Raw genomic sequence first — 21,197 nt, 5'->3', positions numbered from 1 at the left:
GAAGCCAGGCTGGCTCAGCATCCTGAGGCAGCTCACTGGCATGATGGCTGGAGGAGTGGGGATGTTCCTACCCTAGAAAAGAAGTCTCGGAAGACTCAGCTTGCCTTAATTGAGAAACAGGATCAGGGAACCAGAATTGGAACTCTTGGTGGGGTGTATTTCCTAATTAATCACAATGTCTAATCTCCCTGAGCTTGCAACATTCCCTTCTGGTATCTGGTCCTACAAACGGCCTCTGCCCTCCAGCCCAAAGAACAGAACCTATCCTTATGTGATTACTACAGGGACTTGTGAACATCACAACCTGAAAAGTCAAATCAGGCAACATCCAGAGGCAGTTCTCAGGGAACTGAGCCCCAGCCAAGTGGAATTTGGAGCTATGTTCCAAGAACAACAGGCCCCAGGAGAGGTCTGCCCTTGACTCAGGCCAGGGGTTCAGGACTGATCTCATATGAAACCACATTAATAGCTATATGACTTATTTTCTCCAAACCCAGAGGAGAAAGATGACTTTGGATTTTATATTCATATGATTCTCATGGCCCATCCTATTTTCCAAATGTGCTATTTCAATGTCTCCCTGGAACCAAAAGGTAGAAAAGATAGAAGCTTCCAGTCCTAACATCTGGTCACAAGTAAACATGTGGCTCCAAGACCTAATTATGAGTCCTGGAATTCAGTTCCCAGGGTTTCACCTACTTTCCTTACCTGCTTATCCAGGAACTCCCGGGCATCCTTTTCTATGTGGCCTTCATACAAGTTGGTTGTCAGACTCATGAGGCCAATTTTAGAGAGTCCAAAGTCAGTGAGTTTGATGTGCCCCATGGATGTAATCAGGAGGCTGGGAGGTCACAGGGGGAAAAAAAAAAAAACAGAGTTATTTCAAGGTTTTCTACAAGTGCTCATTTTATTATTTGCCAAATTTTCCTACATAGGCCTCTATGGGTTTCTGTGGGACATAAGCAGGGAGACAGGCAGCTATGAAAAAATACACAGCTCTGGCTTTGAAAATGCTCCATTCAGTGGGCAAAGTGTGTTTCCTCCATATTGCAGAATAAAGCCCTGAAGTTCCTTGCTTCTTGGTGGGTATGTCAGGGTGTGTGTGCCGCATTCTACACAAATAGCTAGCCTGCCTTCCACCCATTCTCATGACTTCATTTCTTTGTTGCTCCACCTGTAATTGACACTGGGAACAGGTTACCAGTGAAGAGGAAGAGACTTTCTTCCATAGAGCTGAGATCGACTTATCCTAAGGCTGTTTGCTCTAGCCATCCCTAATCCCTCTCCTCACTTGGGTAGCTCACTATCCCCATTTCAGGGAGAAGGGAAAGGGGCACATAATCTTGTCCCATGTCCTTGGCTGTCTTATAAGGAGGATTGGTTGGGAGGAACTAGAAATCAGATTCCATTAACATACTCTGCTTGAGCCATTTCATTTTGTGCCAAAGGCTTCACCCTGCCACCCCTCTGTTCTAATGATTCCCAAATCATTGTCTCTGGCTCTTGACTTCTTTCTCAAGCTCCATACCTACCCAACCTCCCAGATACCACAGACTCAACCTGTTCAAAACAAAGGCATGCCTCCCAATTGGTTCCTCTTCTCAGTGAAAAAACAGTAATTTATGTCAATTACTGAGCTTTGTGATAAGTACTTTTAAAAATATTTTGGGGTAGGGGATGACAGAATGATAGAATGCTTGCCTAGCATGCATGAGGCCCTGTGTTCAATTCCTATTGCACATGCACACATACATGTATAAAATCTGGCCCCTGAAAGGTTTTCTGGTACAACATCAAAGGTATTATCATTCTCACTTAGAAAAGAGTAAATTTAATTAACAGACAAACTCATAGAGTTAAACAAGCATGAGGTCATGTGAACTTAGGTCTATCTAATGCCAAAGCTACTTTCTACCATGGAGGCTTATCACCTCTGTACCAGTTCCAAGCTAGAAATCTGTAAGGCAACCTAGTCTCCTTCTGCTTCCTTGCTTCCCTTTCCACCCCAACACCAACATTAATTGTTCCCTTCCATTTCCCTACACTATCCCCTCCTCCATCTTGTCCCTGTGGTCTGGTGCAGGCATTGTTGTCTTTGGCCTGGTATCCTGAGTGACTTGTCTCTTCCACTAGTAGAGTGGTCTTTCTATACCAAAACCCAAATCTGAACATGTTCTATCACACCTTGGTCAACAGGTCCTCTGAAGACTCTATGCTCCTTAAAAGAAAACCCAAAGTTGAAAGGATCCTTGATGGTCTAGCCCCTGCATCTCTTCTCTAGCCTTTTCTCTCACTTCTCTCCGACCTACCACCACCTAAGCTATACTACCTGGAGCTCCTGAATAGATCATGTTCTCTCTTACCCGTGTATCTTTATACTTCTTGCCCCCCTGCTTTAGAAAGCTCATCCTACTTTTTTCCACCTGATGAATGCCCTCCAAGAAGAAGCCTCATACACATATATCATCTGTCTCCCACACTAGACTTAAGTTCAATACAAAAGGGACTATATTAAAAACCCAGAATATGGTGCGTGGCACACTGTAGTATCAGTAAATGTCAGGACACTCATTCAGGAATCTATTAGATGTGCTAATTCCTTTGTTCTTGCTTGGTTTCTTCAGGGGATTTCAGTGACTCTTTCATGTCACTGAAGCCTTATGATGCTCCTGCTCTTGTGGCAGTGGTCTTGGCATATGAAATGGTCAAGAGGCTGGAGTACTAGGCCTAGAAGGACACACACACCATCATTGTTTCCTAGGAGCCATTCTAGAACAAATTCAGACATGTTGTGTTTCCTCCCTTTATCTAGACTCAAGAGGGAGACCATGAACAATGGACCCAGATTGTGGGCATACTTGTCAGGCTTGAGGTCACGGTGCACGATGCCATAGTTGTGTAAATATTCCAAGGCCAGCACAGTTTCTGCAAAGTAGAGCCGCACCATGTCCACAGGCAAGGCCCCAATGTTCTTCAGCAGAGTGGCACAGTCTCCTCCTGCAACAAGCCCAGACTATTATGAGAGAAGCATCCAGCTCCCTGCTCTAGCCAGTTCCCAGGTTTGCAGTCCCTGAGGTCCCAAAGGAGATAGCCTCACAGGGTACCCTGGTGTTGGAGACTGATTCTAGCCCTCTGCTGATAGCATGAGTGGGAGATAGGGTGTGGAGAGGAGTGGGAAGTGAAGTGAATCTGCCAATGGCTGTCAAGATCATTGTTTAAGACAAAGGAGGAAAGAAACCCAGGCCTCTATGCCTGCATAATGACTTGTGGCTCTGGGGAATGAATTCTACAGCCACAAGACAGTTACATCCTATTGCCTCTCACTGTACCTGAAATGGGAGTCTCACAGTGAGGTGAGGAGCTTTGTGCTCACCATGGCCAAATGGCCTGAGATTCTGAGGCAGGAAGGAGTCCCATAGAGGGCTTGGAAGCTGACTCTGAAACTGTCCTACATAATATACAGTTACTGGTCCTTATTTAGGGCTAAGTCTTGGGCTGTACCATGGCTTCCACAGCAGTCCACCTTTTTCCCAATACCTTCAGTACCTTCAACATACTCCATCACCATGCATAAGTGGCGCTTGGTCTCAAAGGAGCAGAACATGCTGACTACAAAGGGGTTCTCAGCAAAAGTCAGTATGTCACGCTCCACGAAGGCCTGCTGGATCTGGTTCCGTAGGATCAGGTTCTGCTTGTTGATCTTCTTCATGGCAAAGCGCTGCCGGGTAGATTTGTGCCGCACCAAGAATACGGCCCTGAGAAATGCAACCCAGCTCAGCCTCCAAAGGCTGTCAGCACCAGAGCTGTGCATTCCACTACCTGAATTACATGTCACACCTTACCCAGGCACAGAATGAGGGAGCAGGGATGTACATATTAATGAAAGGGATCTAAGCTCCCTGGCCCAAATTTCAAATTTCCTGGTAAGCCAGGACCTGAGGACACAGATGAATGCTTCCAGAGCTCAGGGAAAGGAGAAATGTTACCAAGAGGGATGAGCATTTTGCCTGAGAAATGAGCAATGCTCAGATGTCAGAGGATATTGAATTCTTGCCTCTCCAGGGGGCTTCAGGGAGTGAGAGGATCCACCTGTGGACCCTGAGGTATCGGCTGCCCAGGGGATTGGGAATCATATGCTTCCAGAATGGAGAGAACAAGGGCTGACTCGTTTTACTCCTGGCCACATTCTGACCCCTGCCTTTACCCATAGGCGCCATTGCTGATGAGCTTAATAGTCTCGAAGTCTTCTTCAGAGGGGGTTTTCTTAGATTGTAGAGATGCCCCGCGGCCCTGGAAGACAAGGGAAAAGGCAGGAGGCAGTCATGCTTCTCAGAGTCCATGTGCTGGGGAAAGCCAGGACCAAGCACCAGCTCAGCTCAGCCCTGCTGTAGTGTTCTGTCCATCCTTCCCTGGGAGCAGCATGACTTCTCAGTGTTTGCAGTCACCAATTCCCCATCCCTCCTTCAGCTATTCTCTTTTTAAAGAGAATTTACTTCCTCTTGTTTCATAGGGTTCAGACTCCAGGAATGGGAGGTCAGGGTCTTTACCTCGATGGAATCATCAGTCTCTGGAGTGTCAGGACTGTCGTAACTGCTCAATTGGGCCATTTCTAGAAATACAGCAAGGAAAAGTGTGCGTGACACTGTCAGACATCATAGCAGTACCGTTAGGTCACAGAATAGGTGCATATGGGGTAGGCATTAATGCTTTCTGCATTTGCCTGGGATACAAATCCAGTCCTGTGGCTCTATCCTCAGTGTAGTTACAGTTTGGGGATCAGAAAATAAGCCAAATGCTATTGTACCACTCTTTCTTTCTTTTTAAATATTTTTTTTAGTTATACATGGATACAATATCCTCATTTTGTTTATTTATTTTTATGTGGTGTGAGTGCTTCACATGCGAGCCAAATGTTCTGCCACTGAGCCACAACCCCAGCTCCTTGTACCACTATCTCTATGAGCCCAGTGCCATTCACAAAGCTTGATACATTCTATAGAAACTCATCTCAAACTTGGGATATTTCCTGGAAACAGGGCCTAAGGCTGGGCCATCCTGCTGGCCAAGATTGCTTTGTTGGGTGGGGCTGGAAAGCAGGGAAGACAGGAGCAGGACAACCACAGATTAGGATACGCAAGCCCATGTTCATGCAGAGGCTCAGTGTGAAGCCCAAAAGAATGAAGATATTCTCTGAAGCACTGGGTTAGACCACTCCAAAGACAGGAGGATTTGTAAGGTGGTCAGCAGGAGAGGCAAGTATGTGGAGGAGACGACCATTTTAAAAAATGTGACTGTCGTCCTTTATTGGTAGCCTAGTTTGGCCTAAGGCTCTAAATCCAACCTAGCTAGGCCCAAGGCAATCCAGACAGGGACACAGTAGACAGATATGAAGAGTAATTCCCAAAAAAAGGGTGTTTTATGACAGAGATCACAGGGTGCCTCCTATGGTCCTGAGGCCCCAGATGCCATGTTATGTCCACATCCAGGCTAAATCTCTTCTTTATAGCCCCCAGGCAGCATGCTCACCCTCTATGGGATCCCGTGTGAGTCCCAACTGGCTAATGATGTAGCGGGGAATGTCACATTTAATTCCATGTCCTTCTTTGGCATGGCCCTCAGCTGCTTCTAATAGGTGGTAGAACTCTTCAGGGTCAAACTCCTGTACCAGAGGAGAGAGGTGGTCATTGGTGAAAGATACAAGTGACTACTATTGATCTCTTTGGTTTTATGGAGGGAGGATGATGAATAAGAGGTCCTTCTCTGTGATAAGACACCTCAACCTCTGAAGACCAGAAATATCATGATTCAGGGATCACAAAAAATGGGGAAAAAGCAGTCTCCTATCAAGAGAACTCTGTCTGCTAACCAGGTTTCAAGCCTTCCATTAGCCAGATGGTACTGTCAGGTGTGTACAGGTGCCCAGTCCAGAGCAGTCCTGGCACACACTCGACTACAGCTCATAAGAGCTGCAGCTCCCAGTCATAGTGGTACATATACACCTTCTAACATTCACTATGCACTTCCTATGTGCAAGGGGTGGAAGCTCCAATGCTGACCAAAGCATAGTCACTGTCTGCATATAATAATAAAGGTGTCACTTCTGAGTGCCTACCAAGTGCCATACCCTGGGCTAAATCCTTCTAACAACTCTTTGACCTTGGTGAGGAATTCAAGGTTCACAGGAATGCCTGGTGACAAAGTAAGAAGAAATGGAAAACCAGCATGCAAACCTGCTGGGTCCAAGCCCCTGCTCTGCCACAGACTTCATGCTCTTGATGCAGAGGCTCTCTAACCTCTGGTTTGCCTGTTTTCATTCCATACAGTCTCTCTATTTTGGAGAATTAAACTACCTACTCAGATATGATCTACACCAGACCTGGAAGTCTTCTTAACTTTTTATTCTTTCTCAGCCCCATCTCAGAAATCTACCTTATAAATACCTCTCTAATCTACTGCTTCTTTTTTCCCCCTACCGTTGTCCTAATTCAAATCACCCTATCTTACATTAATTGCTTTAGTGCCTCTGTCCTCAGTTCCTTGCTCATCCTGCCCTCTCTTCCAATTCACCATCCATGTCCAGGCTGAAGTAATATTTCTTAGAACTAAATCTGATAGAATACTTAATTCAGAAATAAATAGGAACCATATACTGACACATACAACAACATATGAATCTCAAAATTAACACTATGCAGAGTGAAAGAAGTCAGAACACGGGTTCATTACATGAATCTGTACAAAGGCAAACATCCACAGCAAAAGAAGGCGGATAAGTGGTGCCTGGAAGCAGGGTGGGGAGAGGACTGACAGCAAAGGGACATGAGAAAACTCTTTAAGGAAACACAAAAATCTCAACCATGGCAGTAATTATACAGGTATACATTTGTTAAAATTCAATAGGCTGCATACTCCAAAAGGATGTATTTTATTGAATGTATAGTATATCTTAATAAAGTCAGTTAAGAAAACAGTAAACCTGATCATGCCATATTCTAACCTCAACTTTGTGGTAGCTCCAAGTGGACTAAAGGATAATGCAAACTCCTGAGCTGAGAAGGCAACACCTTCCATTATCTTGTGCTGCCCGCCTTCCAACTTCATCCCTCGCTACCTCCTCAAATCCACCCTGTCTTCCTACCCCACATTCCTGGCCTGGCAAATGTGCATTCATCCTTCAGGTCATTGAATAGGCCTCTTCTCCCTCAGGAAGCTTTCACTGAATGCTCACTCTATACAGAACTAAAGCACTTCCTTCACCAGGTTTCTGGTGCACCTTGCATTCACTTGAGTTGTGACATTTCTTAAAATATTACAATTATTATTTATATATCCACATGCTTTATATTTGCTAGTGCCACTACAGAGGAAGTATCTTGAGATCAGGACTCTGTTCTATTCATGTCTATACTTTCAGTGTCTAGCATTAAATAGATACAAGGTGGCTCAATGTGGGAATAAGTCAGATTAAGACTTTCCCTGCCATACCCATCAGGACCATCAATTTGTCCTCAAAGGAACCTGTTTAGTCCCCCAGTGCTTAGAGATCATATTTAAATACAGACCTAAGCAACAGAGATGGTAGTGGTGCTGCCACAGTTTTGTTGTTGGCAGGATACTTCCTTTACAACCTCAAACCCCATCTCCCCATCTAATCTTCCCGAGTCCACTTACCAGGCATTCCAGGAGACGAGCTGGACGAGCAATGACTATCATCAGTTTTTTTACCAGCTGCATCACAGAAGCCACCTCTGAGCTCTCTGAGCGCTCATGAGCCTGCAAAGAAGACAAAAGTCACTTCAGCAAGCTACTGGTCTGGTGTGGCTGGGCTGAGCAGAACCATAATGGGCAGAGCTGACTACAGGGAGAAATTATTGGTAGTAGAGAGAGCTCTGTAAAGCAAAACTAAAAGAGAGAGGGAGGGAGGGAGGGAGGAAGAAAGGAAGGAAGGAAGGAATTAATTCAGAGGAGAAGGCTGGTCAGCTGTGGGAGGGAGAAAGTTGCTCACTCACGAGAGACCAGTGAGTCTGAGAATACTACAAGACCAAGAAATGTCACCCAGACACACCTTTACCTGCTCCTACAACCAACAAGCTTGATTTACCTTCCACACCCCATCTTAAGGGGCAACTCTCAATAGAGTCTTCATAGATATTCACCTTGCACCCCAGACACACTGTAAGGAACAAAAGACCTCAAAGCTAGGAAATGATATGACCAGAGAGGTATTTCAGGAAGACCACTAGCTGCAGAGCAGAGGGTGCACTAAAGAGGGCAAGCCTAAAATCAGGGAAATCATTAATGCAATAACTCCACTGAACAAGGCAGAAGTCAAGGCAGTAAAAACCAAGATAAGTGCACAGCCTCGGGCCATTTTCTAAGATGGATCTGAGGGGTGGCAGAAGCAGGAAGGGAGGTAACTGCAACTTCATTTTTAGGGAAAGTTCACTGAGCCCTTAGTGAAACAGGATGTGCAAGAAGATAAACAATAGACTAAAAACATGAGAAGTTTGTCTTTAGAGAAAAGAGCAGTGGGGCAGAAGAGGCAAATTTAAGTTTGAGGTGTCCTCATAGACAACCTTGGTATTTGCTGGGCCCAGGAGCCTCTTTCTTTCTTTTTTTTAAATTTTAATATTTTTAGTTGTAGATAGACACAATACCTTTATTTTCTTTATTTTTATGTGGTGATAAGGATAGAACCCAGTGCCTCACACGTGCGAGGCAAGCGCCCTACTACTGAGCCCCAGCCCCAGGCCCCAGGACCTCTTGCTTGTCTTCTGAGAACAGCTCAGGCTTCTAGGATCCACACTGATACTCTGTGGCTGCACCTTCCCTTCCACCTCCAACAGCTGACTAGTGTGGACTGCTTTCCTGGGAATTTTCAATGCTCAGAAAGATAACAGTTATTATCTGTGCAGCCAAACTGTATAATCTACACTTGGGTGAAAAAAGATGGCCATATCTAACCTTAGAGCACAGATAAAAACAGCTAAGAAAGGAGAATGAGCACTTCCAGAGCTTGTCAGTTTCTGGTTGCTGACAGTGGTCCCTTCTTAAGGCCTGATGCATTTTTATCTTCAGTTCTCCAAAACCTACCCTCTTCATCCATATCTTAGTATCCCTTTACTGTTAAAACTTCTGTGAGTCTTATTTCTATTACTTATGACCAAAGAATATGCACCAATCTGGGAAAGTCAGTGAAGGAGTTCAGTAGATAGGTCACTGGTCTGGAGTTTAGGAAAATAAAGGAGCAGATGGGAGTCTTCCACTAAGGACCTGGGAGTAGAAAAGGCTCATCAGCACAAGGGTGGAGAAAGGAAAGAGAATAGTAACTCTGGACAGTGCCCTGTAAAACAGCAGCATTTTAGAGTGGGTAGAGAGGGAACTTATGAAGAGGCAGCAAGGCTAGAGAGAACAGGGAATTGACAACCAGAAGAGCTAAGGTTCAAGAGGTGTTCACTGTGTCCTGTAGAGAGATGAAGAAAGATGAGGCCTGAAAGAAGCCACAGAATTTGGCAATTAGTCAATTATTTCCTTGGTTGCTTTTGTCTGAACAGCTTTAGTGGAATCTGAGGGAAGCTCAGAGAAGACTGAGTAGTGAATAGGTTATAAGGAAAGAAATATTTCAAATGAAGATTTCTGTGTGTGTGTGTGTGTGTATTTTTTTTCCTTGTAAACTTTTTTTTTTTTTTTTTTCCAAATGTGATACTGGGGATGGAACCCAGGGTCTGGCACATACTAGGCAAGCACTCTACCACTGAGCTACATCTCCAGCACCCTTATAACCTATTCTTGTGTGTGTGTGTGTGTGTGTGTGTGTGTGTGTGTGTGTGTGTGTATGTGTTTATGTACATACATACATGACAAACATGAGTTTGGGTTCTACTTCTGCTATTTAAGAAATGAGTTATCTTGGTGATTCAGTCCTTTAAACTTCAGTTTACTCATCTTTAAATTTGGGGAATAATAATAGCGCTTTCCTTATAGGTGGGTATGGATTAAATTAAATTAATTAAATGAGATAATACAGTGTCTAGCATGTATTAAGTGTTCTGTAAATGCTAGCAATCTTTATTATTTTAAGCATAAAGCTAATGATGATGGTTTTTGATTTAATCCCATTGAATGAATGATTGCCATTTTATCATTGCCTTTATGCTAAAAATCTAAGCTTGGATTCCTCCCAAGAAAGACCCTTCGTCATCTGGCTACCAGTCTAATTCTTCAAACTTACCAACTCTTTCCTGTAGGCATCTACTCTAGTTGTGCCAAACTACTTCATCTGCAATTTCTGGAATGCACCAAGTTCCTTACACTGTTTCCTAGGCTTGCCTACTTGCCAAGATTTGACTTTCTCTGAACCATGCTGAGTCCTTCTCTGTGCTCAGAACTTATCTCTTTTTGTGCTTGTCAATCACATTGTACTATAATAAATGGAAGATAGTGTCTGATACACAGTACACATTGTTAATGAAAGCTGTTATTTTTTTTTGGCTGGGGATGTGGCTCAAGCGGTAGCGCGCTTGCCTGGCATGCGTGTGGCCCGGGTTCGATCCTCAGCACCACATACAAACAAAGATGTTGTGTCCGCCGAGAACTAAAAAATAAATATTAAAAATTCTCTCTCTCTCTTTCTCTGTCCTCTCCTCTCTCACTCTCTCTTTAAAAAAAAAAAAAAAAGCTGTTATTTTTTTACTGTAAGTATATATATTGGTGGGCCTATAACCTTAGTCAACAGCAAATTCCTGAGATGGGAGTTTACACTGAATACCTGTTAACACCCCCCTCCCAAAGGCCAAACAAATCAAGGAAGAAAGGAACAAATTGTCTCCACAATCAGTGGTCTTCCTAGTACATCAACCACTTAACCCCAGAGATAGTCAGTCTGAGAAAATGCCTGGAGGTTTTGGGCAAGACTCTGATTTCAGCATTTGAGAAGATCAATGTTTCAGAAGGAACCTTGAAGCTGGGTGTAGTGGTGCCTGTGTATAGTCCCAGCTACATCTACTCGTGAGGCTTGAGGTGGGAAAATCCCTTGAGCCCATAGTTTAAGGCCAGCAGGGCAATATACAGCGACATATCTCAAGTGGGAAAAATTTTTAAAAAGGAGGAGACTTGGTAATCATTTAGCAATACCCTGATTCCTAAATGTTTCTGGGGCACCCCATTTATTAATGAAAAACTATTAGAAAATTATTCCTGAGTAGAAGCAAATAGCTGCTTTTCATGGGAATCTGGCTTTCTAAAGTCATACTGAATTTAAGTCACATTGAAGTCAAATTCAATATGACTTCAATATGACTTCCTAAAGCAGTACGCTTGGTCTTGGCTGTCTCTGGATTACTTTACCTTTAGCCTCACAGGGATGTTTTTCATACTGCAGAGGATCAGATCTCTACACATAGAAGTCTTACTAGAGAACTTCTCACCATGTCAGTGGAACATCAGCAAGTAGATAAACCCACAGGTTAAGCCTTGGCCCTGCTTCCTTTGGGCTGAGGAGAGACAGTTGGGAGGCTCTGCTTACACCAAGTATTATTATTATTATTATTATTATTTTAGTTGTAGATGAACACAATAAAAGTATTGTGTTCATCTATATATTTTTATGTGGTACTGATGATGGAACCCAATGCCTTAAACATGCTAGACTCTACCATTGAGCTACAGCCCCTAAACCAATTATTTTTGAAAAGAGAGCCTACCATGTGGAGGTTTTACCATAGCCCTGGCGCCAAGACACTCACATCTTGTAGAAGTTTCTCCAAATTCTCTTGAAGTTCATAGAAGTAATGTGATGTAATGAGGCCACTCTGAGATTTATCCAGGCAGTCTCGGGCCATCTCAATCACCTGATGATGGATAAAGCTCAGGGCTCCATCTGCCAAGGGCAACACACTGTCTGGAGTATTGGAGGAAATGAACTCTGCTAGTCGCTCTTCCATTTGTGCGGTGGCCTGGGAATAAAAGCAAGAAAAGTGACAGTTCCCTTCTAGTCCTATCTCAGCTGGAGCTAAACTGAAGGACTTGGTAACAGCTAAAGGACAGGCTCCCTGGGAGCCTGGTTTTCTGATGTTGCATTTGGGAAATCTAATGACTGAAGAAACAAGAAGATCACTTTCAAGTTAAGTCAGAATGCCCTAGCACTATATTCAAGGGCCTCTATTGCCTGAATTTGCCTGTCCCTGACTCTTTGTCTGGGGGCATAGAAGGTTTGCTGTTCTCCTTTACCCTGGCATTCATGCCTCTGTCTTTGTTTATTCTGTTCCCTGATTGTGGCCCTCTCGCCCTGCAGGTCTGCCTCACAAGCTCCTGTTAGTCCTTTCATGTCACACAAGCATTACCTCTCCACAGGGAAGTCTTTCCCCAGCAAACAGGAGTTCCCTTTCATCAGTGCTTCGTCCATTGGCTTCAACTGGATACATGTAGTGTATGGATACTGCTGAGTTCTAAGCCTTTCTCTAGACTGGGAAGTTCTTCAAATCAGAGACAATATTATCATCTCAGGATCCTTTTACTTAACCTGAGGACCTGCTTAACAAAGGTTCTGCTGGACACAGCTAAGCAGGTAGTCAGAGAATGTTTACTGAAGTTGTGAATCTGTCTGGTCTTGGATCCAAGTTGGAATAAAGGACTATGAATAGAAATATGACTCTTGCCTGGATCCCAGAAGAGCAGAATGGAGTCATACAGTTAGTAAACAGTAGGAGTGGATTTCAATTCAGGCAGTTTGCTCCTTGCTATTGCTTTATTGTCCATCAAGAAAAGCACAAGGGGTCATCATCTCCATCAGCCATCATATCTTTACAGGAGACTACACCTGAGTCTAGAGGAAGGGCCTCAAAAAGGAGCAGGACCCCCAATTGCACAACCGAGACAGAAACAAACAGACCCAGAGAGTTCTGAACAGAGGATGGAGAATGAAGTTTGGGCATCCCAGGATTCTACTGTCAGGGATTGTCAGTCTACTGCTCCCTCTCAAGACAGAGCTGGCTGCTTTCTGCAGGAAGGCCAGATCAGAATGGTGTTCAAACAGAAATGCAAATGGGAAGCAAGGTCCTAGGTTCTGCAGACAAGTGTGAATGCTATTTCTCAGCTATCTCAGGATAACAACCTATTTTCTTCCATCAACATTTTCCTTGAAAACACAAATACAAATGTTAGTAAACAACTCTATGCCCTCTGTCTCCTTCTCACTGCTCCCTGTGGCCTTCCTGTAGGTACAGCATCTGTCTGTATACTGTCTGGGGCCTGCTTAAGAAATCTGTACCAAATGAAGGTGATTCTAGAGGGAAAATCATGTCATGGGGGGACCATGACTCATAGATCCTAATATGCACAGTGGAAAGTCAGGCCTCCAGTTCTTTCCTTCCCCTTTAACATGTGCTGGAATACCTTTCTGACATTTCCTTCTAGTCCCTCTGGGGAATGGACAAGCAGAGGTTCTGCAAAAAAGCCCATAAACTCATAGACCCTGCCGCCTCCTGCTGCTCACACAGTCTGGAAGTCTGCATGCCTATGTCTTCCTCCTCCTGTGGGAGCCTTTCCTCTTCCTGGTTACTTCTGGAGGCAGCAGTTCACCCCTCACCCCAAAGGGTTTTTACTGGACTGGCTGTAGGCAGCCATCCTTGGGGTACTGGCTTCTTTTAAGTGAATCCTTACCTTAGGGAATCTTTCTTTGTACACATGATTCATCATTATTATTTCACTGTCAAAGGAAACCGGGGACCGTCCAGGACTGAATAAGAAAAAAAAATTATCTTATTTTAATACTATGAAACTCTCAAAGAGAAAGCTGACCATCCCTAGAACCCCTGCCCTCCCACTAATTTCAGCACCCATCCCCATCTTTTTTATTTTTGGTACTGGGCAATAACTCAGGGCACTCAATCCCTGAGCCACATCCCCACCCTTATTTTGTATTTATTCAGAGACAGGGTTTCACTGAGCTGCTTAGTGCCTCGCTTTTGCTAATGCTGGCTTTGAATTGGCGATCTTCCAGACTCAGCCTCTTGAGCTGCTGGGATTACAGGTGTGTGCCACCATGCCTGGCCCAAGCTCCCATCTTCATGAGATCTGGCTGGGCATGGTCATGCACACCTGTAATCCCAGCAGCTTGGGAAGCTGAGGCAGGAGGATCATAAAGTTGAGGTTAGACTGAGCTACTTAGCGAGGCCCTAAGAAACCTAGTGAGAACCTGTCTCAAAAAAATCAAAAGGGCTGGGGATATGGCTCAGTGGTAAAATGCCCCTGGGTTCAATCTCCATAAAATAAGAGAGAAAGAATGCGCATGTGATGAGTTCCAGAGCCTTTCTTATTCCTAGAGCTCCCAGTGTACCTTGTAAGGTTCAAAAACAGTGCCATCTGGTGCTAGGTTATCTTCCTGCAAGAAGGATGGCTTTCACAAAGAACTCTTGCCAGGGCCTGAAAAGGCTGAGAAAGGAGGAGCCTACTCCTGAGCCCACTGGTGGCTTTCCTAGGGATGACCTCCCCAGAACAAGACCCTGTGTCCTTGTAGCTTTGACCAGTGGGGTTTGCTATACCTTCGCACACTCTGGGAATCAAATCAAATTGATCAACCTCCAAAGCAACCAAAGGAAGACTCTACACACCTATTTCTTTTTCCAAACAAACTGTGGCCAAGAGAGCTAACTTGACCTCTGGCCTGGGAGACAGGTGAATCTAGCCTGTAGCGAGCTGTATGTCTGGGTCATCTATTAAAGAGAATAATAGTGTTTTCAGCCTTAATTTATTATCTTCCCTTGTAACCTAAATCTTCCCCACTGGCCCACATGCAGTTACATCTCCTTAAAGAATTTAAAATTCTGAGTTTTAAATTTGGGTCCTGCCTAGTTTAGTGCCCTGATAGGAGATCTCAACTGGGCTAGGTTCAGAACTGTTCTTCCTTGCCTTTCTGGGATTTCAGGTGTGAGCCTGGGAGTGAGCCTTGTTCTGTCTGCCCTCCTGATGCAAATGATCAAGTATTTAAGAATAATACAGGAGGGACTTCCCTGAGTGTCACTGTGGTCCTCTCAGTCCTAAAATATACCCTTTACTCTATGTAAGTTGCTGAGATCACAAGATTCAGGTGTTCCTCTGTGAGATAAAGATAGTCATTCGGATTTACATCACTCATTTGTATTCTTGATCCTTTGCACTTAAGTCCCAGTGATCATCTTTAATCTTTGAAGCTGAATCAATCTGGCCCAGGTCACTCCCTGTCCCAGTGCCAGCAATACCTTAGGGGATTTTTTCTGGGAGGCACTGTTTCCTTGGGACACCACCCAGTACATGTTAGCCAATTTCTTACTTCACAGAGACCCTAGGAAGGGTCTCATGAAGTTGAGCTCATTTTGATCTCCACCCTCTCCCTTAACTTGGAATGCTAGCACATATTTATAAGCTAATACCAAAGAGAATGGGCAGTTAGTGGCTGGGGGTGTAGTTCAACGGTGGAGTGCTAGCTTAGTATGTGCAAGGCTCTAGGTTTGAGCCTCAGTACTTTCCCCAACTAACTCAGGGGAATTCAGACAAATCAGCTGTTAAGGTTTGTTTAGTTTGATGAAGGCAGGCCCAGGTGACTCAAGGAATTGAAATTGAGATGGCTTTGAAAAGGCATTTTTTATTTTGTTTAATTTTTATAGCACGGGTGGTTGAACTAAGACACTTTCCCACTGAGCTACATCCTCAGCCCTTTTTATTTTCATACACAGTCTGAAGTTGTCGAGGCTGGCCTTCAACTTGCAATCTTCCTGCCTCAGCCTACCAAGTCACTGGGATTACAGTTATATGCCACTGCATTCAGCTTCAGATGGGCAATTAATTCTGCTTTTAAACTGGGCTCCTTCCCCAAGTCAGCCACTTGTGTCTGTAGCAGCAGCTTTCCAGCTGGCCTAGCTCATACACTCTGGGCCTCATGGTTCTGCAGTCAGGTAATCATTAGAACTGATAATACTATTACTCTCTTTTACTGAATGGAGTTGGAAGGGAAAAAGAGAAAGACCACATGACAGCATCATCACATAGCTTTTGAGTAATGGGCTGAGCTGAACCTGAATACAAAACATTTCTGAACATTAACTGGATTTGATTAACTCAAGTTGGCCAATATGCTCCACCAGGGGTTAGAAACCACAGCCAGCAGACCAAATCTGGCCCATTACCTGTGTTACTAAACAAAGCTTTTATGTTACCTGTGGCTGCTTTCACACTACAACAGCAAAGTTAAGTAGTTGTGACAGAGATTATGTGGCCTGTAAAGCCTAAAATATTCATATCTTGGCCCTTTACAGGAGATGTGTGCCAATCCCTGTGGTGTGTAGCAAACCGAGGCCCCTGGGTACTTGAACAGTAGGAGAGCATTCCTCACCTGAGGCTGCGGGAGCGGGGCCGCATGGCTGGGGACTGTCGTCCTTCCTCATCTGGCACACTTTCTGTGCTGAAATGCTTCGTCAGAAAGTGCAGCTCATCAGCTGTCGGCTGGAAAGGCAACTGATGCAGCTTTTCTTGTGAGGAACATGATGACTATGGGGGAAAACATTACAAACAGCATTAAAGACAGGAGCAAGGGCAGTCCAAGAGTGGAGAAGGACTGAAACTGCTCAGGGACTCCCTAGCCAATGTGAACACAAAGCATCTGCTCCTTTCCTGTAGCCTGGACTGGGCACGATTCTTTTCACCATGAAACCTTCAGAGGTCTCAGTACTGATCAAGCCAAGACACTAGAGTCCTTCAGGAGTTGTGCTAGAAGCTGGGCTCAGACCTTCATGAGGTGTGAGAACTCTCCAACACCGAGGAGCCTTCTGAGGTAGTAAAAAGCAGATTCTTCTGCAAGGACCCTTGGCCTTCTATGAAGCTTTTGGCTTCTTGAGATAGTAAGCAAGTAGAGAGCACACTTCCTAGCTCAAGAAATGTTCCAGGTAAGCTGCAAATGACATCCCCTTAAGTTTTCCCTTTTACAACCTTAAGAGTGCCATCAGGGGACAGCTCAGCCATGTTTCTTTTCAACTGTTATCTAGAGGAAAACTAGCTTTGGTGAGGCTGGGAAGCTATGTCCAGATACTAGGGACAACACAAGGCGGGCAAATATACCAGAGAAGAAAATTCCTTCTAGATCTAGACCTAAAGATTAAACTTGATCTGAAAACAATCATGAAACTCTAAACATGGCTGAGTGATTGAGGATTCCTGACAAGAGTCTGCCAGTCACAACAGACCATTTGAGGAAGTGAACCAGCATCACTGAAGGAAACCCACACATACAGCTACGCTGTAGCAACCCACAGGCTCCAGAATCAGCAAGATTCTAAGAGAGCAGGTAAGTCTAGCATTATTGGCCCAATTTCTACTTATCAATTAATCAAGGTCTGGGGCTTGAAAATCTAAATCATTTAGAGTCAAAGCTGTAGCACCACGAAGAGGGAAATATAATGCTACAGGGTCAACATCAAGGGAGAAATTAGCACTTTTTGGATTAACAGTGTGTGTCTCTCTCATGGAATGTTATATAGTACAAAAAACTATAAACAATGCAATGTCTGCACCGGGCTCTATCCTGGCAACATTTTTAAAAATGAATTCATTTAGGCTGCAAAAAGAATTTTCACCCAATTAACATAAAGCTAGCAGGGCAATAAATTATGGTGAACAAAATTGGTATTTAAAATATCCCAATAAGCTGGAGCAATGGATTGAGTATGTTAAATTTACTGAACAGATGAAAAAAATATATATAGTATATGTGTGTATACATATACATACACAGAATATACACACACACAACTCTTACTTTGGGTTTAAAAAAATCACTTGTTTGAGTAAAGGATTATGGAAAAATGGGTATTTAAGCTTAGCTGCCAAAGATCAATAAGACCTTTGGATTGATTTAACAGTAATATCTAGTCATGGGAGAAAATGGTGATCCTTTGCTGTGCTTGGGATTCATGACTATAGACAAACCCGTCATAGAAGACTTGAAGAACAGAAATGGGGATACACTCATCAAATATACATTCTGTAAAGCCTAAAACACTTAGTATTTAGCTTTTCACTAAGTTTTCCAACCCTGTCATCCTTTAATAAAAAGGAGGACTCATTTTAGGGTTGATTGCACATGGTAGCAATTAGCATATCAGTTGCGTTTTTTTGGCTAAAACCTTCTTTAAAAAAAATAAGTAAAATTTTAGAGTAAGAACTAGTCTTTCGTTAATATATATCACATTCTTTCTTGACTTTTTGGAAAGAAAAAAGGTGAAAAAGGAGGCAGAAGGTCTGCCAGGGCTTTGTGACATGGGAGGGGTGATTTGCTCTTGGTTGCAGTTCTAGAAATAAGGTTGGGGGTGGGCAGGGAAATGATGCTTAGGAGTCCCCATGCTCAGCCTCACTCCCCAAGCCCTTCTCTGACGCAACCAGGAAAAACTGACTCCAGGGAGGGGAGGGAACCTTCCAAAGGCGTTTCTGGATCTGTCTATGTTTGTGAAGGGTCACTAGCCTTCTCCCCCAATCAGCACTACCCCCAAGCAATCTACATGAATTTGGCTTTAAAGGAAAAGCTAAGAACCATTTTGTAGCATTGGACAGTGCTGTATGGATCAGAATGAAGGAGGTATGGCCACAGATTTGGCTACTTACTGAGACAGTGGAGCTAGGAGTGTTGGTTCCATAGCCTGAAGAAGGCAAAGAGGCCAAAGACCAGCGCCGTCCATCAGTCCTATGTAAGAAGAAGAATATTAGGTAGTTTCTACAAGTCCCCACCCTGAGCCCAGGACCTGCCTGGCTATGTCCATCAGCATGTTTGGGCAGTTGATTTGCTGGAGGGCTTCTTCTCATCTCCAAACAGTACTGCTCCATCTAGCACACACGCTCTCCTACAACAGGCCTATTGATGTATGTTTTCCACTTCAGAGATGGACACTTCTGACTATGAAGGAACCCATGGCTTTGATAAGAGTATCTATTATATAATATTGTGGTTTTGGAATAAATATTTTAATACTTTCAACTCATTCACTTTCAAAAAGAAGCAACAACAGAGTATTCTACCTGAAGGCATTATCATAAGGACACAATTGCCACTGAAATGCAGCTATTTCCTTTTTGTTGAGATGGGGTTTCGCTATGTTGCTCAGGCTGGCCTCAAATTCCTGGGTTCAAGCAATCTTCCTGCCTCAGCCTCCAGAATAGCTGGAATTACAGGCATGAAGCACCACACCTAGTTTTATTTTCTTTTTGAAGACTATGTGAAGGGCTCTTGTTTTCCCAGGACACTGGGTTGATAGTAAGGAAAAAGCAGACCACCATCTGGATCTGAACTGAACATCAATAGACAGCAAATAGTTATAGGCCATCTAGGATCCATTAGGACCCATAAAATCAGTCTTTGAAAATGTTTGCCACAGAATGACAGTAACCTTACAAAAGAGGATGGAGGTGACATACCTTTGGCTTTATATGAAACTCTGGAGGTTTCCTTGCTTTCTCAAAAGTATGCCCCACAAAGCTCTTATCTCAAAGAACCACAATTACATGCTTTACTATAGCAGAGAAAGATTAAGGGGGTATCTGACTTAAAGCTTTTAAAATATAAACACATGATTGTTTGCCTGCACTGTGGAAAGTGGCATAAAGTATTGTTTCTTGTGGAGCTTGGGGGTACACAGCCTGCTGAGGTTGAAGCCAGATGAAATATCTTCACTGCTACCGGCAGAATCTTACATCTATCAGCAATGGAAGACCTTTAGAAGTTAAGTTCTTACTACAATTTGCAGAGAAAACTCTGATGCCCAGAGATTGGAATGGTTTGTCCAAGGCTTCTCAGAGTTACAGCAGGAGATGGGGAATGGAGGAGGAAGGAAAAAAGGGAATAAATCTTGGTAGGGCTTCTCCTTTGGAAGCACTGCTCCCCACCTTTCCCAACACAGAGCAGCTAGTCTACTGTGTTCTGTAAGGGAAGAGCCCAGTGTTCCATGCCACATGCACATGATCAAACTTCATGCCACCCAGGCAGCCAGCATGTGTAAATCAGAACTCTGCTGGAACCTTGTCTCTGAAGCAAAGAAATGTCCAGGAGGGTGATAAAATGTGCTGTTCTCTCTGATTCTTTGCTGGGCCCTGGGTGCTCTACACAAGAAAGCCATTTAATTCCAGGAAAATAGAGCTCAGCAAAGATAAATGTAATTCAGTGTTAGATTTCCTAAGGCCTTATTAAATACACCTTTTCACTTGTGATTTTCAATCCTTTAGATAAAAATGGAAACCAACTGCATGGCAGTCACTTCTCTGTACACTGAAGAACAGGGGCTATCAGAATGAAATGTCACCACAGGATGTCTCTAGTTCCTCTGTCTGGCCTCCTCACTGGGAGACTGAGGAAAGTTGTAAGAATGCAGGATTTGTACCTAGGTTCAGAAGTTTGGAACTATTCAGTAGTTCCTGCCTCCAAGAATATGAGCTCTGAGTCTTGGTTCCAGCAGGTAGTGGATCCTATGAGGCCTCTTTGATAGATATGAAAGGCCCAGTGTTCATACCCACAGTCAGAGAAGAATCATCACAACCAGTTCTCTCACCAAGCACAAAATCACAAGCCACATTATCTGGCCATGCATAGCAGTGGTCCAGCCCCTTTCCCCATCATACCCACTATTACCTGTCTGCTCTGTGGCCATGGCTGTAGTGAAAAGATGTACATCACAGTGAGAACCAATGGGAACCAGAGATAGCAATCTGTTTGACCCCCAGCATTTGGTTTAACTTGATGAAGGCAAATTTTCTGTTTATAAATGTGTAAAAGTTGGAAGTAAAATGACCTCAATAACAAGGAACCAACAATTTTTGGTCCCTCTTTGGCATGGCTGAGGCATTCCTCTCCACCCCATCAATAACTAGCAGTTTTGGGCTGGGGTTGTAGCTCAGCGGTAGAGTGCTCACCTAGCACATGAGAGGCCCTGGGTTCGATCCTCGGCATCACATAAAAAAAGAAATATTGTATCCAACTACAACTAAAAAATAAATATTAAAAAAAAAACTAGCAGTGTTTCCCACTATGTTCTGTAGGAGGACAATCCAAGGGTCTATGTTCCATTCACATGACTCAAATGTCATGCCTATGAGTGTAGACTTGAGCCAGTGGTAATACCAGGCCCCAAAGCCTCCCAGTTGGTCCTGCTTTTGAAGCCTAAATCAAATAGATATAAGGGCATCAA

The 21,197-nt window shown here is 43.8% G+C and overlaps 1 protein-coding gene across 7 annotated transcripts in view; it reads right to left on the bottom strand.

Moving 5' to 3' along the window:
* Mast2 (microtubule associated serine/threonine kinase 2) overlaps positions 1 to 21,197 on the bottom strand; it is a 185,785-nt gene that overhangs the window by 6,716 nt on the left and 157,872 nt on the right. For all 7 annotated transcript variants that reach the window (XM_026397772.2, XM_026397768.2, XM_026397769.2 and 4 more), the window contains 12 exons: positions 20,642 to 20,662; positions 18,628 to 18,706; positions 16,367 to 16,521; positions 13,660 to 13,735; positions 11,745 to 11,954; positions 7,672 to 7,773; positions 5,527 to 5,659; positions 4,548 to 4,609; positions 4,205 to 4,290; positions 3,547 to 3,755; positions 2,859 to 2,997; positions 709 to 841 (listed from right to left, as the gene is read on the bottom strand). In XM_026397772.2, the coding sequence (XP_026253557.2) occupies positions 709 to 841; positions 2,859 to 2,997; positions 3,547 to 3,755; positions 4,205 to 4,290; positions 4,548 to 4,609; positions 5,527 to 5,659; positions 7,672 to 7,773; positions 11,745 to 11,954; positions 13,660 to 13,735; positions 16,367 to 16,521; positions 18,628 to 18,706; positions 20,642 to 20,662 (1,405 nt within the window). The remainder of the gene's footprint in view (positions 1 to 708; positions 842 to 2,858; positions 2,998 to 3,546; positions 3,756 to 4,204; positions 4,291 to 4,547; positions 4,610 to 5,526; positions 5,660 to 7,671; positions 7,774 to 11,744; positions 11,955 to 13,659; positions 13,736 to 16,366; positions 16,522 to 18,627; positions 18,707 to 20,641; positions 20,663 to 21,197) is intronic.

Source organism: Urocitellus parryii, chromosome 11 (assembly GCF_045843805.1).
Source record: "Urocitellus parryii isolate mUroPar1 chromosome 11, mUroPar1.hap1, whole genome shotgun sequence".
NCBI classification, from domain to species: Eukaryota; Metazoa; Chordata; class Mammalia; order Rodentia; family Sciuridae; genus Urocitellus; species Urocitellus parryii.
This window is presented reverse-complemented; position numbering and strand designations above follow the sequence as displayed.